This window comes from Mirounga leonina, unplaced genomic scaffold, assembly GCF_011800145.1.
Source record: "Mirounga leonina isolate KUSES-001 unplaced genomic scaffold, KU_Mleo_1.0 Mir_174, whole genome shotgun sequence".
NCBI classification, from domain to species: Eukaryota; Metazoa; Chordata; class Mammalia; order Carnivora; family Phocidae; genus Mirounga; species Mirounga leonina.
In genome coordinates this window covers 32,418,160-32,437,020 of record NW_023270451.1, presented here as the reverse complement: position 1 = coordinate 32,437,020, position 18,861 = coordinate 32,418,160, and the positions used below count along the sequence as shown (strand labels likewise).

General features: G+C 38.2%; 1 protein-coding gene across 2 annotated transcripts in view; it reads left to right on the top strand.

Moving 5' to 3' along the window:
* Positions 1–18,861, top strand: part of AGMO (alkylglycerol monooxygenase) — a 331,856-nt gene that overhangs the window by 7,663 nt on the left and 305,332 nt on the right. For both annotated transcript variants that reach the window (XM_035020664.1, XM_035020665.1), the window contains exon 3: positions 6,674–6,825. In XM_035020664.1, coding sequence (XP_034876555.1) covers positions 6,674–6,825 — 152 coding nt within the window. The remainder of the gene's footprint in view (positions 1–6,673; positions 6,826–18,861) is intronic.

Genomic DNA, 18,861 nt, shown 5'->3' with positions numbered 1-18,861 from the left:
TTTGTAATTCTCAATCTCCAATTAATATTTATTCTAATCCATTGATCCTTTTTAAGTCTCAACATTATAAATTAACTTCATCTTTTTTAAAAATTCACAATCAGTCCAGGCATAGCAATTTCATACCTCGCCAGATTTTATAGTAACTAAACATTGACAGGACAATTTTCTAGTTTTGAGAGAAATGTTATAAAAAAATGCTACCTTTCGTTTACCAAAGACATACCTCAGACACAAGAGAAAGTAACTCTTTGGGGAGAAATTATGAAGAAAAAACGACAATGGGAGGAAAGCCTCTATAAAGGCAGGTTGCTGATTAGAGGATTCTCATGTCTCCTTATATTTAGGCCATTTTCTTCGTCTTGCATTCAAACTTATTGAGTAAAAAGGATCTAGTATTTGGTATGCAAAACCCCTCTGCCTCCCAAAATTTCATCTCCACATGATAAAGTAAGCTCACTACATTCATACATATTACATATGTCTCTTCCCACAGGATGGAGTTTAGAGAGTTGAAGTTTGAATTCCACAGTGCAGAGTCATATGCTGGGGGTCAGGGCTGGGAGAGGACAGAGGAATTGGGAAGAAAAAGAGGAAGGAGCTTTGGTTTATGATTCAGGGTCTGGTGGGAACATTTTTGAAAATGTAGGTGCTATTTCCTGCAATCAAGGGCTTTCCAGAGCTTGATAATCATTTCCCAGCTGTATCCCTTTGCTGAATTGTTTTTAGCTGTGGGTACTTCATGGCTGTTTTTTCCCATTTATAATGGAATAGGATCATATTCATCTTGCTGATAGAAAGCAGGGAATTTAACTCCCACAGCTTTTCCCCTCTTTCCCTTTGCTTTGGGGAAGGTTTGGCTTCTTGCTAAAGTGTGAAAAAAAAAAGTCTTGACTGTAGTATGTCAGGCATATTTCAGCTCGATTTGTGTCAACCCTAATAAGTAAGTTGACAGAGTAATAAATTGGTTGTCTGCTCAAGACCTGGCACCTGTATAGGAAATAAAAAAGTATTTCAATTGCAGGCAGGTTCTCTTTGTTTTGTAAGTGGAAGTTTTCCAGGGCCCCTCTTTCTTTTATTAAAGTCTTAGTGTCTTTAAAGCCTATTTCAACTGTCTGTGGAACTGACAAATGAGATAGCACCTTTTAAAACAAGGTTCTGAATGGATGGCACATTGATGAGCCAGGTGATTCTGAGTGCCTTGTTCACCAGTGTGTCCTCCCCGTCTCGTGTTGTACCTGGCACCCAGCAGACCCTTAACTTGAATTTCTTGAATGATTCAGTGAATCCGTAAGTGGATCTGCCTTAACAGCATGTACTAAAGCTTATGTAAAAAGCTATAGATGATTTCAACTTTCTGTTGTACTTTCTAAGTTTTATTTATTTTTTTCTTCCTGGATCAGTCTTTTTTAGGGTTATTGAGTGGGACAATTTTGTCCCTCAAGAGATATTTAGACATTTTGTTATTATAACGGGGTTGCAGGGCTGTGCTACCAGTATCTAGTAAATAGAGATCCAGGGGGGCACCTGGGTGGCTCAGTCAGTTAAGCATCTGACTCCTGGTTTCGGCTCAGGTCATGATCTCAGGTTGTGGGATTGAACCCTGCACCAGGCTCCATGTTCAGTGAGGAGTCTGCTTGGAATTCTCTCTCTCCCTTTCCATCAGCCCCTCCCCTGCTCTCCCTCCCTCTCTTTCTCTCTCTCTAAAATAAATAAATAAATCTTTTAAAAAAATAGAGACCCAGAGATGCTGCTAAGCATGCTACAATTCACAGGACAGGCCCTCACAACAAAGAATTATATGGCCCAAATGGGAATAATACCAAAGTTTAGAATCCCTATTTTAGAAAAATTGTTAGATTGAACCAAACAAAATTGATATTATTTACTGTTTTTTTTAACCTAAGAGTTGAATTTTATATGGTTAATCCTCTATTAACGGATACTAGGGATCAATTTTAAGATATCATGATTTGAGTAACTGTTTCCATGGAACAGACCCCAACAACAAAGCACAATCTTGAATAAATGTCAGCGGTGACACAGTTAAGAAGCCCTTGTCTAAGCATATGAAAGTTGCCAACCAAGCTAACATGCTTTAAGATAAAATCTGTTCTGTCCCCACCTTGATAAATGTTGTGTATTAGTTTGTCATGGTTGCAGATCTGCTTTTTTAAGGCTCAAGTGAAGTTGCTTTGATCTAAGAGTAAATTTCTTTACATTGAGGAAGCCTTGTCAGGACAATGTCATCATAATTGCTGTGCTACTGAGTGTTTTCGATATAAACATAAAATATAATGGACATTTAACCTTTAAATATCAAGAATTTGTGAGGACTTAAAGCAAACATTCAGCCTGCGCAAGGCTACTCTTTGCTGACCTAAATCGCTCACTGAAGACCGTGGGACATGAGCTCCTGCCATGGCATGGCTACTCTTTGCTGGCAGTGGTGGAAACCGTGCAGCCACCCCATGAAAGAAATCATCTTGCCCACCAACACTGGTGCCTTTGTTCTGCCAGCAAAACTTCCAATTTGTGCTGGCAGCTAGACATCAGTTCTTGGTTGGCTCAGCTAATTCTTCCAAGAACCAACCCATAGAAAGGGTTCACTAAATCTGGACTTTATTTCTGCCATCTCCCCTTTGCCTAAAACAATAGTGTAATTAATCTGTCACTGGTTTGGAGTTTTTATTTAGTTACTGACTTATTAAGAGGCATGATCCTGTATGCTACTGGCTTGTGAGATATTATTATTATAAATTATATTCCCACAGTAAACCTGCCTTAAATGAATTATTAACAAAGACAGTCTCTGAGCATAATTTGCCATGAGCACAATAATAAATAACAGGAGGGGCGCCTGGGTGGCTCAGTTGGTTAAGCGACTGCCTTCGGCTCAGGTCATGATCCTGGAGTCCCTGGATCGAGTCCCGCATCAGGCTCCCTGCTCGGCAGGGAGCCTGCTTCTCCCTCTGACCCTCCTCCCTCTCATGTGCTCTCTCTCTCTCATTCTCTCTCTCTCAAATAAATAAATAAAATCTTTAAAAAAATAATAATAATAAATAACAGGGATAACAAACTGGATAACAAGTTTTACATTTTGAGTTTTTGGATTCCTCAGAGTTCCAGAACAGTGTCGGAGTCCCTGGCCCATAGCGTGTTCTATCTCATGACAGACCCCAAACTCTTGTATGTGAACATCCCAGAATGCTTGTCCTAGTTCTGTCTGCCCATCTAAAACAGCCACTCTGGATTACCTTGTCATGTATAATAGTTTACACACCTGCACAGGTTGGCTCTCTAGAGGACTGGACCAAGAAAGAGGCCCATGCAGTTCCTACAAGCAGCCCAGAGCCATTTTGATAGGGATTCTGAAATATCCAGGGCATGGCCTGGGTTGTGACAGGAATTCTGCATAGGCAGTTTCCTTTGGTCAAGACTCACACTCAGGGACAAAACTGCTCTTTCTAGCCATATAATTGTTGGAGAAGATCATTGAGAGGATCTATCCACTAGGATGACCCTCGAACAGGACTCGGGCAATCAGAGTCTCCTTACCTTTCTGCTGTCCTTGGAATGTATATTCTGCTACTATTCTCGTACTAGCAGCTGTTTTAAGGATGAAGCCTTCAGAGAGTGAGGTGTTGAGATCATCTGGACTGAATATGTGACTAGCAAGCAGGTACAGAGATCTACTTATCTTGAGCTGCCCAAGACAAGCCTTCTATGTAAATTTCTTTGCTTATTAAAACTACCACCCACCATTCTGGAGTGGTTTGCCACTTTCTTTGGTTTCTCCTTGCTCTCCACATAGAGGGGCTAATTTAAGAACCAACAATAATATCAAATTGAAAATTGGGTTTTAAGATCTGATAATGAGTAGTCCTTTTCAAAAATGTAGGCATTTGACATTTCTATTCATTATTTGTATTAATGCTGTTGTGAAGTGACCTAGTGTTTTATGTCACAAATTAATAACTTGAAGCATTCAACATATGAGACAATTTTAACGTTATTAAATCATAGTTACAGTCATATCATAAGGTTAAAAGTAGATTAAAATTAAAGGCCCATATCTTCAAAAGACTCAGTTACATGCTAATTCATACATACTGTGTAGAGGGAAATACTACTAAAATGGTGAATTTTAATAACATACCAATTTGAGCTTCTTCAGCTTTTATTTAAAATTAGAATGCTTAACAATTTCCTCATTTGTTCATGGTTTATAAATGAATCTTTATTAAATAGAATGATTTATTTTACATATTAATGATAAATATAAAAGAAAACATCCATTCAACTAAATTTATAGAAGTGATAAAGGAATTATTATCTTTAGTTTAAACTTAAATTTGATCACAGATAATTCCAAGAGAAAATGTTACACTTAATAAAATTGAAGTATATGATGTATTTTTTGGAAAGTTCTTGAAATAATAATGTACAGAAACTTGGAAGCATAGATGGCAAGGCATATTCTGGTGTCTGGGTTTTAAAAACAATTATTTCTTTTAACTACTTTTTGAAAAAAAATTTTTTAAAGATTTAAGTTATTTGAGAGAGAGAGAGTGAGTGTGAGAGAGAAAGCATGAGCAGGAGGGAGAGGCAGAGGGAGAGGGAGAAGCAGACTACACTGAACAGGGAGCCCAATGCGGGGCTCCCATCCCAGGACCCTGGGATCATGACCTGAGCTGAAGGCAGATGCTTAACCGACTGAGCCACCCAGGTGCCTCTAAAAAATTTGTTTTAAAATAGATGCCTAGTTGACATACAATGTTTTATATTCGTTTCAGTTGTATAACATAGTGATTCTGCAGTCCTATACATTATGCAGTGCTCACTGTGATAAGTGTAGTTACCGTCTGTCTCCATACACAGTTATTACAGTATTATTGACTGTATTTCCTATGCTGTAGTTTTCATCCCCTGACATTTATTTTATAACTAGAAGTTTAAATTAAATCTCAATCCCCTTCACCTATTTCATCCATCCCCCCAGCCGCCGCTGCTGGCAACCACTAGTTTGTTTTCTGTATTTATGAATCTTTTTTAAAAGTTTTGTTTATTTTGTTTTTTAGATTCCACATGTAAGTGAAATCATGTAGTATTTGTCTTTCACTATCTAATTTATTTCATTAAACACTGTCCTCTCTAGGTCCATCTGTGGTTGTCCCAAATGGCAAGATCTCGTTCTTTTTATGGTCCTGTAATATTCCATTGTATATATTTACCACAACTTTTAAGATTTTATTTATTTATTTGAGAGAGAGAGCAGAGTGAGAGAGAGAGCACAAGTGGGGTGGGGAGGGGCAGAGGGAGAGGGAGAAGCAGACTAACCACTGAGCAGGTAGCTCGATGCAGGGCTCAATTCCAGAACCCTGGGATTATGACCTGAGCCAAAGGCAGACGTTTAACCAACTGGGTCACTCATTTGCCCCTATTTACCACATTATTATCCTTTCATCTACTGATGGACACTTGGGTTTTTTCCATATCTCATCTATTGAAAGTAAACCTGCAATAAACAAAGGGATACATATATGTTTTCAAATTAGTGTTTTCATTTTCTTTGGTGAGTACCCAACAGTGGACTTACTAGATCATATGGCATTTCTATTTTTAATTTTTTGAGGAACTGCCATACTGTTTTTTACAGTGGCTGTGCCAATTTACATTCCAGCCAACAGTACCCGAAGGTTCCCTTTTTTCCACATACTCACCAACACCTATTTCTCATCTTCTCAACCATAGCACTCTGAGGGATGCCTCAGTGGCTCAGTTGGTTAAGCATCTGCCTTCAGCTCAGGTCATGATCCCAGGGTCCTGGGATCGAGTCCCACATCAGGCTCTTTGTTCAGGAGGGAGCCTGCTTCTCCCTCTGCCTGCAGCTCCCCCCTGCTTGTGCTCTCTCTCCTTCGCTGATGTGAACAAATAAGACGTTTAAAAAAAAAAAATAGCACTCTGGTGTAATGTGATACCTATTGTGGTAACTAGGTTTTTATACTTTATTTCTAGGAACACATTATTCCCTTATATCTTGAGAGTTGTAATTTATATTACTACAAGAATTATTGAAATGCTATGAGAATCCAATTTGTGATCCTAACTATAACATCTAAAAACATAAAAGTATGTGTATATGTGTGTGTGCCAAAGAGAGGAGGGAATAGAGAGAAATAAAGAGAAGAGTTAGCCAGAAGCAACTTTAATCTAAAGACAAATTTTATGGGATTAACATATTTTAAGGCAGTAGGCATTTCTACAGTCCCCTTTAAACTTTATACCTTTTACAGTTCCTTTATAAAGCACCCTTATTGTGCTCTTCATTAAGATTTGTAAAGGAAAGTCACAGAAAGTAAGTTGTAGTTTTGTCATATTTATATTGAATGGGTTCCATGGAAGTATTTTAAGAGACATTAAAAAAAAGAATGGCATCTTAAATTCCATGAAATTGAGAGTGTAAATAGCTGGCATCCATGATAACTATGAGGCACCATGTGAAATTGAGCCTTTTAAACAGTAGGATAGAACAGTGAGAAAAAAAGAAGAGAGAAAGAATTTTGTTTTTATATATGAATACCCTAATTTTTAAATGTTACCTAAAATGTTTTAGCATAATTTTACACTTAAAATGTGGTATAATCATTGTCTGTGAATTTTATTTTTCCAGCTTGTTTTCTAGGAGCATCGAACTGACCACTTACATTTATATCTGGGAGAACTACAGGCTCATCAGTTTGCCTTGGCATTCTCCATGGACTTGGTATTTAACTTTCTTAGGAGTTGATTTTGGCTACTACTGGTTCCATCGCATGGCCCATGGTAAGTTGCAAATCAAGGTTTTATTGATAATTTATGTTGAATTGTGTTTTGCTCATAGTAGGTATTCAGTAAATATTGAATGAATGAATAAATGAATAACATGGCTTATTTTATAGCCTATAAAGATTAATGATGAAAGTTTCATTTGAAATTTAAGTGGAAACAATCTAGTCATTTTTGAAACAAAGTGAAATTATTAGAGATACATTTTTCACACCTCTTGTATCTAACTTGTTAAAAAGTTGAGAAAGTGATGACTGTGGCATTACTCTTTAATATACTGCCTTCCATTTTTCTTATTATGACATGCTTGGTAGAGTCTACAGACTCTTGTACATAATATCAGACCTCACATCACAGTTATCAGAGGTCATTCAGAAGAGCTCTGGAATCCTAGGTAATGTGTGCTGTCACACATAAGCTTGATGCAGGCTCTTGGCAGTAAGTCCACATTGCAAATGAAAATGCAATCATCTAGGCACTAACCATAATGCATTTCAGTATTACCATAGTTTTGCAAAATTTCTCATCTAATATAAAGCCCTCTTACTGCACTGGTTCACTGAATCTGCTTTTGGGGACTCGTAGCTGTACGTTCCAAAGAAGTGTTTTGTTATGAAAAGGGAAATGGAAGAACAGGAAACAATCTAAACCTCTGTAGGGCTAAGTAGAGATTGGAGAATGATTGTAAAGGTAAGGTGAGCAAGTGGTTTCTAAGGAGGAAGAGGCATGCAAAAGCATTTCTGAAGGGAAATGGGGGAAAGTACTAATTTTGAAAATCTACTGAAGAGTAGAACTGAGCATTTCAGTGGGTGGTTGGGTTGAGTGGGTGGGGAGGAAGGAAGGAAGAGGAAGAAATCTGGAATGATAATACAAAGTAGATGGGAGATGGCAAGGAGACCTGAGATCAGGGTGAATAACCGAGCAATGTGTGTAGGAGTATGGTGACCAAACATCCTTCCCAAAAGAGGATGAAGGAAATAGGAGCAACATAGGCAAACATTATGCTTAAGGCAGTGAAATTTTAAATGCAGCATTATTTTTGTTAAGTATTTTAAACATGTACATATAATGAAACTATAAAGAATGTTAATTCATTGAAACAATTTGAAGGGAATATATAAATTAGAAAAAGTTATTTATTTTGTGTGTGATAACCTTTGTCTTGGAAAATAATAGGTCAGCCCCTGACATCATTTCCTTGAGTATAAATGCAAGAGGATACTCCCAAATTGAACATGACTGGGAATAAAATATGGTCATGTAGTAAACTTTGTATTTTATTTCAAAACAGTAGTTTTCTCCCTAAAATAAACCCATTGGCAAGCTTCCTCATTTTCTATACTACAAACGGGTAATGCAGAAAGCATTTATGTTGCATCACTTAATTTCAGGAGCCTTCTAATATCACACTGTCCTGTACAGATGTGTTTGTGTGGGAAATCTGCAAATTCGCTTAATCTTTAAAAGCCCATTATAACAGGAAGCAAAGAACCATCAAAATATTACCAAATATAAAACTTTTAAAAATATATGTATTGTTAAGTGCTCTCAGTTAGGGAAGAGCAATAAAGTAAAATAATATATTAAATACATGGAATCAAGGCTGTTTAAAGTATGCTTCCCATTAGAAAATTTTGAGCCAAATCCAGTGGAGGCAGGCATTAAAAAAAATCTGAAAACCTTCTGGAAAAATACTCACCACCTTCAGGCTATGAAGTCTAATCTAAATTGAAAGACTTTTGACTTGTGAGGGAAAGCGCATAGGAAAAAAATAAATTAGTAGTTGAATGTATCAACCTTCAATATGATAGCTGACTTCTAAATTTTATGTGATATTAATATAAAATATTAAAATGGATTTTTAGAAACCTAGAAGTACACAGGAGTAAGAAAAACTTATAATATCAAGTTTCATGAGGCTCTGGGGTTGCTGAGGTCGTACTGATTAATTAGTCAAATTTATTTAGCTGAGAAGTTTGAAGACTTCTAAAATTCTAATGTTGACCTAAAATATAAGAAAAATCCCTCTTTTCCTACTTAATGTGTTACTTTCCTTTCACTACTTGTAATAAAATAATAAACTAAAAATGCATTCCACATTTGTTGATATGTTAAATGCTATGAGTTTTGAAGAAACAATATATACTTTTTATTTTTATATGTATATAAACTATTTCTTTAGTAGTCCAAATTACTTTTAGGGTTTTTGTTGTTGTTGTTTTGTTGTTGTTATTTGGTTTGTATAAATGCAGAATTTTCTCACATTAAGAGTATGGAAAAGAGTTAATTCTCAAAAACTTGAATTCGATTTCTATTCCTGTACAAAAGAACAGAGGGATATTTGAGTCTCTTATGTTATCTAAATTTCATTCCCTTTTCCTCTGGAATAATGAGAAATGAATTGCCAATTATTGTCAACTTACAGAAAAAGAAGAAGAGCACAATAACTTCTATAAAGTGCCTTGACATCGTTAGAAAGAAACGTAAAATGACACAATTAAATAGGTTTTAAATTAAAAGTAACTTCTGGCTTAGTCTCCAATACAAAAGGATACATTATTTTTGTTTGTCTTTCCTATTAGTTATACTAAACATGTAAAAAATCGAGTAAAGGTTTTTAAAGGAACACTTAAAATGTAAATGATTACTACTTAGCAAGAGCAAGAATGAGCCTTCCAGAGTGCTAGTTATGGACTTGGGTCTTGTCTTGGGTGGTAGCTACATGAGTGCATGTACTTGTAAGAAACATGTTGAGTTGCGTACTTAAGATTTACATACTTTACCTATAGTTCAAAAAAAGTTAAATTAGTAAACAATCCCACCAGTATGATTTCTTAGTGAATAGTTTGAAGTCAGAATGATATAATGATTAACCCAATTTAGAAATAAGAACCAAGAAATTATTGTTTGTGACTGTAAGCATAAACACTTAGCAGAGATGGATCCTACAGACATTTCTCCTTTGCAAGCTCACTTGATGTTAGGCTTTGTCAATTTAAAAGATTGAGAGGATAGTACAGAGCCAGAACAGCAGGGGCTTTTCCATTTTCCAGAGTGCTGTTTTTCGTGTGGCACTTAGCAGATTGATGCGCAGGGATCTTGGTAGTATTCACCCCATGGTTTATTTATAGCCTATGACTTTTGGTAGGGTCCTCTGCCCTCTGGGGGACCACATCAGAGGACTGCCTGTAATATACTCCCTCTGGGGTCTGTATACTCTAGCAAGTCTTTCTGTCTCCACCAGAGTTCCCATGGTAGCCACAACCTCTCCAAAGATGTCTGTTTCTTAGACTTGGCGGTTGTGGGGGGAGGGGAATTTTCCTAAATTCATACATGCCTGCTTTGTTCATTCTCTCTCAGCTCCATAGGCAATAACTGTCTATATAGGTGTTACTTCTGTACCACTGAACTACTCCCTGTTTCCCTCTTTCAGTAGTTAATGCCTTTTTTTTTTTTATCAATTAATTCATTATATTAACTTTCTCTTTTTCAAACTATTGGTGGGTTTTGTCTCCTGATTGGATTCTGACTGATAAAGTCAACCTCCCCACATATTATATAGGGTTGTAAATTGAAGTTCACTTGACTATACCTTTAATATCCCATTCTGAGGCATTGATTACACATTGAGGCTATAATATGATTTAATTCATTTCTGGAATAAAGATGTTCATCCATAAAATTGTTACAATAAGAATCTATAGAAACCCCTCAAACTCTTCATTCTTTTTTTTTTTTAATTCTTATGTTAATCCCCATACATTACATCATTAGTTTTAGATGAAGTGTTCCATGATTCATTGTTTGTGCATAACACCCAGTGCTCCATGCAGAATGTGCCCTCAATACCCACCACCAGGCTAACCCATCCTCCCACCCTCCTCCCCTCTAGAACCCTGTTTGTTTTTCAGAGTCCATCATCTCTCATGGTTCGTCTACACCTCCGATTTCCCCCGCTTCATTCTTCCCCTCCCACTACCTTCTTCTTCTTTTTTTCTTAACATATATTGCATTATTTGTTTCAGAGGTACAGATCTGAGATTCAACAGTCTTGCACAATTCACAGCACTTACCAGAGCACATACCCTCCCCACTGTCTATCACCCAGTCACCCCATCCCTCCCACCCCACCCCCCACTCCAGCAACCCTCAGTTTGTTTCCTACAATTAAGAATTCCTCCTATCAGTGAGATCATATGATACATGTCTTTCTCTGTTTGACTTATTTCACTCAACATAATACCCTCTAGTTCCATCCACGTCGTTGCAAATGGCAATATCTCATTCCTTTTGATGGCTGCATAATATTCCATTGTATATATATACCATCTCTTCTTTATCCATTCATCTGTCGATGGACATCTTGGCTCTTTCCACAGTTTGGCTATTGTGGACATTGCTGCTATAAACATCGGGGTGCACGTACCCCTTCGGATCCCTACTTTTGTATCTTTGGGGTAAATACCCAGTAGTGCAATTGCTGGATCATAGGGTAGCTCTATTTTCAACTTTTTGAGGAACCTCCATACAGTTTTCCAGAGTGGCTGCACCAGCTTGCATTCCCACCAACAGTGTAGGAGGGTTCCCCTTTCTCCGCATCCCTGCCAACATCTGTCGTTTCCTGACTTGTTAATTTTAGCCATTCTGACTGGTGTGAGGTGGTATCTCATTGAGGTTTTGATGTGGATTTCCCTGATGCTGAGCGATATTGAGCACTTTTTCATGTGTCTGTTGGCCATTGGGATGTCTTTGGAAAAATGTCTGTTCATGTCTTCTGCCCATTTCTTGATTGGATTCTTTGTTCTCTGGGTGTTGAGTTTGATGAGTTCTTTATAGATTTTGGATACTAGCCCTTTATCTGATATGTCATTTGCAAATATCTTCTCCCATTCTGTCGGTTGTCTTTTGGTTTTGTTGACTGTTTCCTTTGCTTTGCAAAAGCTTTTTATCTTGATGAAGTCCCAATAGTTCATTTTTGCCCTTGCTTCCCTTGCCTTTGGTGATGTTTCTGGGAAGAAGTTGCTGCGGCTGAGGTCGAAGAGGTTGCTGCCTGTGTTCTCCTTTAGGATTTGGATGGACTCCTGTCTCACATTGAGGTCTTTCAACCATTTGGAGTCTATTTTTGTGTGTGGTGTAAGGAAATGGTCCAGTTTCATTCTTCTGCATGTGGCTATCCAATTTTCCCAACACCATTTGTTGAAGAGACTGTCTTTGTTCCATTGGACATTCTTTCCTGCTTTGTCAAAGATGAGTTGACCATAGAGTTGAGGGTCCATTTCTGGGCTCTCTATTCTGTTCCATTGATCTATGTGTCTGTTTTTGTGCCAGTACCATGCTGTCTTGATGATGACAGCTTTGTAATAGAGCTGGAAGTCCGGAATTGTGATGCCGCCAGCTTTGCTTTTCTTTTTCAACATTCCTCTGGCTATGCGGGGTCTTTTCTGGTTCCATACAAATTTTAGGATTATTTGTTCCATTTCTTTGAAAAAAGTGGATGGTATTTTGATGGGGATTGCATTGAATGTGTAGATTGCTCTAGGTAGCATTGACATCTTCACAATATTTGTTCTTCCAATCCATGAGCATGGAACGTTTTTCCATTTCTTTGTGTCTTCCTCAATTTCTTTCATGAGTATTTTATAGTTTTCTGAGTACAGATCCTTTGCCTCTTTGGTTAGATTTATTCCTAGGTATCTTAAGGTTTTGGGTGCAGTTGTAAATGGGATCGACTCCTTAATTTCTCTTTCTTCTGTCTTGTTGTTGGTGTATAGGAATGCCACTGACTTCTGTGCATTGATTTTATATCCTGCCACTTGACTGAATTCCTGTATGAGTTCTAGCAGTTTTGGGGTGGAGTCTTTTGGGTTTTCCACATAAAGTATCATATCATCTGCAAAGAGTGAGAGTTTGACTTCTTCTTTGCCAATTTGGATGCCTTTGATTTCTTTTTGTTGTCTGATTGCTGTGGCTAGGACTTGGAATACTATGTTGAATAGCAGTGGTGATAGTGGACATCCCTGCCGCGTTCCTGACCTTAGGGGGAAAGCTCTCAGTTGTTCCCCATTGAGAATGATATTCGCTGTAGGTTTTTCATAGATGGCTTTTATGATATTGAGGTATGTACCCTCTATGCCTATACTCTGAAGAGTTTTGATCAAGAAAGGATGCTGTACTTTGTCAAAAGCTTTTTCTGCATCTATTGAGAGGATCATATGGTTCTTGTTCTTTCTTTTGTTAATGTATTGTATCACACTGATTGATTTGCGGATGTTGAACCAACCTTGCAGCCCAGGGATAAATCCCACTTGGTCATGGTGAATAATCCTTTTAATGTACTGTTGGATCCTATTGGCTAGTGTTTTGGTGAGAATTTTTGCATCCATGTTCATCAGGGATATTGGTCTGTAATTCTCCTTTTTGATGGGGTCTTTGTCTGGTTTTGGGATCAAGGTAATGCTGGCCTCATAAAACGAGTTTGGAAGTTTTCCTTCCATTTCTATTTTTTGGAACAGTTTCAGAAGAATAGGTATTAATTCTTCTTGAAATGTTTGGCAGAATTCCCCTGGGAAGCCATCTGGCCCTGGGCTTTTGTTTTTTGGGAGATTTTTGATGACTGCTTCAATTTCCTTAGTGGTTATAGGTCTGTTCAGGTTTTCTATTTCATCCTGGTTCCGTTTTGGTAGTTGATACATCTCTAGGAATGCATCCATTTCTTCCAGGTTATCTACTTTGCTGGCATAGAGTTGCTCATAATATGTTCTTATAATTGTTTATATTTCTTTGGTGTTGGTTGTGATCTCTCCTCTTTCATTCATTATTTTGTTGATTTGGGTCATTTCTCTTTTATTTTTGGTAAGTCTGGCCAGGGGTTTATCAATCTTGTTAATTCTTTCAAAGAACCAGCTCCTATTTCGTTGATCTGTTCTACTGTTCTTTTAGTTTCTATTTCATTGATTTCTGCTCTGATCTTTATTATTTCTCTTCTCCTGCTGGGTTTAGGCTTTATTTGCTGTTCTTTCTCTAGCTCCTTTATGTGTAGGGTTAGGTTGTGTACTTGAGACCTTTCTTGTTTCTTGAGAAAGGCTTGTATTGCTATATACTTTCCTCTTAGGACTGCCTTTGCTGTATCCCAAAGATTTTGAATAGTTGTGTTTTCATTTTCATTGGTTTCCATGTATTTTTTAAATTCTTCTTTAATTTCCTGGTTGACCCATTCATTCTTCAGTAGGATGCTCTTTAGCCTCCATGTATTTGAGTTCTTTCCGACTTTCCTCTTGTGATTGAGTTCTAGTTTCAAAGCATTGTGGTCTGACAATAGGCAGGGAATGATCCCAATCTTTTGGTACCGGTTGAGACCTGATTTATGACATAGGATGTGATCTATTCTGGAGAATGTTCCATGGGCACTAGAGAAGAATGTGTATTCCGTTGCTTTGGGGTAGAATGTTCTGAATATGTCTGTGAAGTCCATTTGGTCCAGTGTGTCATTTAAAGTCTTTATTTCCTTGTTGATCTTTTGCTTAGACGATCTGTCCATTTCAGTGAGGGGGGTGTTAAAGTCCCCCACTATTATTGTATTGTTGTCGATGTGTTTCTTTGCTTTTGTTATTAATTGCCTTATATAATTGGCTGCTCCCATGTTAGGGGCATAGATTTACAATTGTTAGATCTTCTTGTTGGATAGATCCTTTAAGTAGGATATAATGTCCTTCCTCATCTCTTATTACAGTCTTTGGTTTAAAATCTAATTTGTCTGATAGAATGATTGCCACCCCAGCTTTCTTTTGGTGTCCATTACCATGGTAAATGGTTTTCCACCCCCTCACTTTCAATCTGGGGGTGTCTTTGGGTCTAAAATGAGTCTCTTGCAGACAGCATATCGATGGGTCTTGTTTTTTAATCCAGTCTGATAGCCTGTGTCTTTTGATTGGGGCATTTAGCCCATTTACATTCAGGGTAACTATTGAAAGATAGGAATTTAGTGCCATTGTATTGCCTGTAAGGTGACTGTTACCGTATATTGTCTGTGTTCCTTTCTGGTCTATGTTGCTTTTAGGGTCTCTCTTTGCTTAGAGGACCCCTTTCAAGATTTCCTGTAGGGCTGGTTTTGTGTTTGCAAATTCCTTTAGTTTTTGTTTGTCCTGGAAGCTTTTTATCTCTCCTTCAATTTTCAATGACAGCCTAGCTGGATAGAGTATTCTTGGCTGCATATTTTTCTCATTTAGTGCTCTGAATATATCCTGCCAGTCCTTTCTGGCCTGCCAGGTCTCTGTGGATAAGTCTGTTGCCAATCTAATCAGTCTAATGTTTCTACCCTTGTAGGTTACATATCTCTTCTCCCGAGCTGCTTTCAGGATTTTCTCTTTGTCTATGAGACTCGTAAGTTTTACTATTAGATGTCGGGGTGTTGACCTATTTTTATTGATTTTGAGAGGGGTTCTCTGTGCTTCCTGGATTTTCATGCCTGTTTCCTTCCCCAAATTAGGGAAGTTCTCCGCTATAATTTGCTCCATTGTACCTTCTGCCCCTCTCTCTCTTCTTCTTCTGGGATCCCAATTATTCTAATGTTGTTTCATCTTATGATAATCGCCTATCTCTCGAATTCTGCCCTCGTGATCCAGTAGTTGTTTATCTCTCTTTTTCTCAGCTTCTTTATTTTCCATCATTTCATCTTCTATATTACTGATTCTCTCTTCTGCCTCATTTATTCTAGCAGTTAGCGCCCCCCTTTTTGATTGCACCTCATTAGTAGCCTTTTTGATTTCTACTTGTTTGGATTTTAGTTCTTTTACTTCTCCAGCAAGGGTTTCTCTAATAACTTCCATATTTTTTTCAAGCCCAGCTAGTATCTTTAAAGTGATGATTCTGAACTCTAGATCTGACATCGTACTAATGTCTGTATTGAGTAGGTCCCTGGCAGTCGGTACTACCTCTTGTTCTTTTTGTTGAGGTGATTTTTTCCGTCTTGTCATTTTGTGCAGAGGAGAATAGATGAATGAGAGAACAAAATGCTAGCAGAGTAACAACATCCCCAGAAAATATACTCTAAACAAATCAGAAAAGACCTGAAGCAGTGGGAAAAGAAAGGGAAAGAGAGAAAAAAGAGAAAGAAAAAAAAAGAAAAAGATAAAGATAAAAACAAAAACAAAACAAAACAACAACAACAACAAAAAAAAAACAGAATGTGATCAAATATGATCAGGCTGGTATATAGATCAGTGCCACACACTAGATTTGGGGTGTATTTTGGTCTTTTAGAAGAAAGTGCCTCCCAAAATTTTAAAGAAAGAAAAACTTATATATGTACAAAAATAAAGGTTGATATGATGAAGGGATGGAATATGACTGTAAAGATGGAAATTATGAAAAATTTTATAAAAGGAATTGATAAGAAGTTGTTTGAAAAAAGAAAGAAGAGGATTTAAAAAAAGAAAAAAGAAAAAAAAGGGAGAGGATGTGATCAGGCAGGGGAATAGAAAACACCATATTATAGAGATTTAGGATATATTTTAATCTGTTAGAAGAAACTATCTCAAAATTTTAAAGAGAGAACAACTTATATATATAAGCCAAAAATACAGGTAACTACTCTGAAGGGATAGAACATGACTCTGAAAATGAAAAATAAAAATGTTTTTTTTTTTTTTTAAAAAGGGATTGATAAGATGTTGGTTGAAAAAGGGAAAAAGAAAAATTCAAAAAGAAATAAAAAGACAAAAAGACAGTTAAAAAAAATTAACTTTAAAAGACTAAAGAATCATGGTAAAAAAGCCGTGAATTCTATGTGCAGTAGTCCCTTAGCGCTGGAGTTCTGCCGTTCTCATTGATCGGTAAACTTGGTCTTGGCTGGCTGTTCTTGCTGATCTTCTGGGGAGGGGCCTGTTGCCGTGGTTCCCAAATGTCTCTGCCGGAGGCGGAATTGCCCCGCCCTTGCCCCCTCCCGGCTAAGTAATCTGTTCGGGTTTGCTCTCTGGGGCTTTTGTTCCCTGCGAACTTTCCGTACAGCTTTGGAGGCGGAGAGTGAAAATGGCGGCCTCCCAATCTCCGCCCTGGAGGAGCCGAGAACTCGGGGCCCCGCTCCTCAGTGAGCCCCCAGAGAAAAGCCGTCAGTCACTCCCGTCTCCCCGGTCTCCGGCCGCACTCCGTGCTCACCCGGCCTGTGACAGCGCCTTTCTATCTCTGGCACCCGACCCGGTCTGGAGTCTCCAAACCCAGCTGATCCCTGCGGTGCGCTCCTGTGCGGCTCCTCCCGGGGGAGGAAGGTGAGTCTCCCCGGATCTGCCGCTTGTTGGGTCCCTGCTGGAGGAGCAGGGGCCCGACTGGGCCGCGGATCACGGTTTATGGCCACCCCAGCTGAGAGCCCGCGCCTCGGCTCCGCCTCTGCAGCCGGCTTCCCTGCCCCATTACCTGGGAGCTCTGCCACACTCAGGCACCCCCGGTCTTTCTGCGACCCCGAGGGTCCTGAGACCACACTGTCCTGGAGGGTTTCACCCCCCGCTTAGCCACTAGAGTGATGTCCCTCAGCGGAGCAGACTTTTAAAAGTTCCGATTTCGTGCTCCGCGGCTCTATCACTTGCCAGAAGCCGCCGACAGAGGCCCCTCCCCCGCCGTCTATCCTCCTGAATATCGCCTCGGATTCACTTCTCCGCACGTCCTACCTTCCAGAAAGTGGTCGCTTTTCTGTTCAGAGAGTTGTTGCTATTCCTTTCTTCGATCTCCTGTTGGGTTTGTAGGTGTTCAGAATGGTTTGATCCCTATCCAGCTGAATTCCTGAGAGGAGACGAAATCTAGGTCTCCTACTCCTCTGCCATCTTGCTCCGCCCCCCTCCAAACTCTTCATTCTTTTACTAAGCAAGTGAACTGTGTAGTTCAGTTTCTCTTTGTCTCTTTCTGTATTTAAATAAGGTGAGTGATCATAATTTTTGTGTAATTATTTACATTCATTCCTACAATTTTATGGTGATTAAGTGGGCCTCTGTGGATGACTTATTAAACTTCAGTTTTTTTTTTTTTTTCATTCCTTTCTGACTTTTAACAGGGGTTGAATTTAGACCATCTTCACTTCTACCACTGTTTAAAGAAATAAAATAAGTAGATGTATTGATTAAAAATAATTTTATTTTTTGATAGTGAGGACTGTGGTCTCTATTGAAGAATAGGTGATTTAAATTCAGGTATATTTATGTTTCTTTTTTAAAAAAAAAATACCAGAACATACCTAATTTTTTGTAGCTCTTTGCTATATATTATATTTCACTCTTTATTTTGAAAACATAGTGTGATTTTATTCATATTGGATCACTGAGGGTGACATCCGATGTGCGTTGGCCTAAGTTACAGTACTTCCTCTCACTCCTCCCATGATTTATTACTTTCTCTCAGTCCTTGGAGTCGTCATCATTCAGAACATCCATGAGGGGAGCCTTGGAATTCCCATCAACTTACCTAAGACCTCCAATTTCTCATCATTGCTTTCTACTAAAAAACATGTCACCTGTATCAACCATTTTCCTGAGTTCATTTTAATGAAAGAAGCAGTCCTCTGCTTCTGATACTAAACATTTGTCCATAGGAGCACTTAAAATGTATATGTACTGAAAGATTACCATTATTTCCCCTCAGAAAGACCCATTTGAAGGAGTCTTCCTCTTAGAAATAGCTTATTTTTATCACCAGCAGTTGTGGTCACCCTTAAAGCCACAGTCTAAATTTCCTTTGGTGTACTTAGATTCTATATGTGGGTGATATATGATAAGCACATTTGAAACAAAGATTTGGGCCCTCATCCAGGTGCTAAAAGTATGGATGCATTGAAATATCAAACAGGTAAGTCATATACTTGATAATAAAGAATAAGAGTTTCAGGAATCTCCATCAGCCTATTTTTGAACATTGATACTGAAGTGTGGAAATATTTCCAGGAATAGTTGGGAGCATTTGAGGATGGCTATGGTAATATTTTCCAGGGATTAAAAAAGCTGTGAAATGAGTAATCAAAATGAAACTGAAGGGCAAAGGAGTAAAGATTAATTT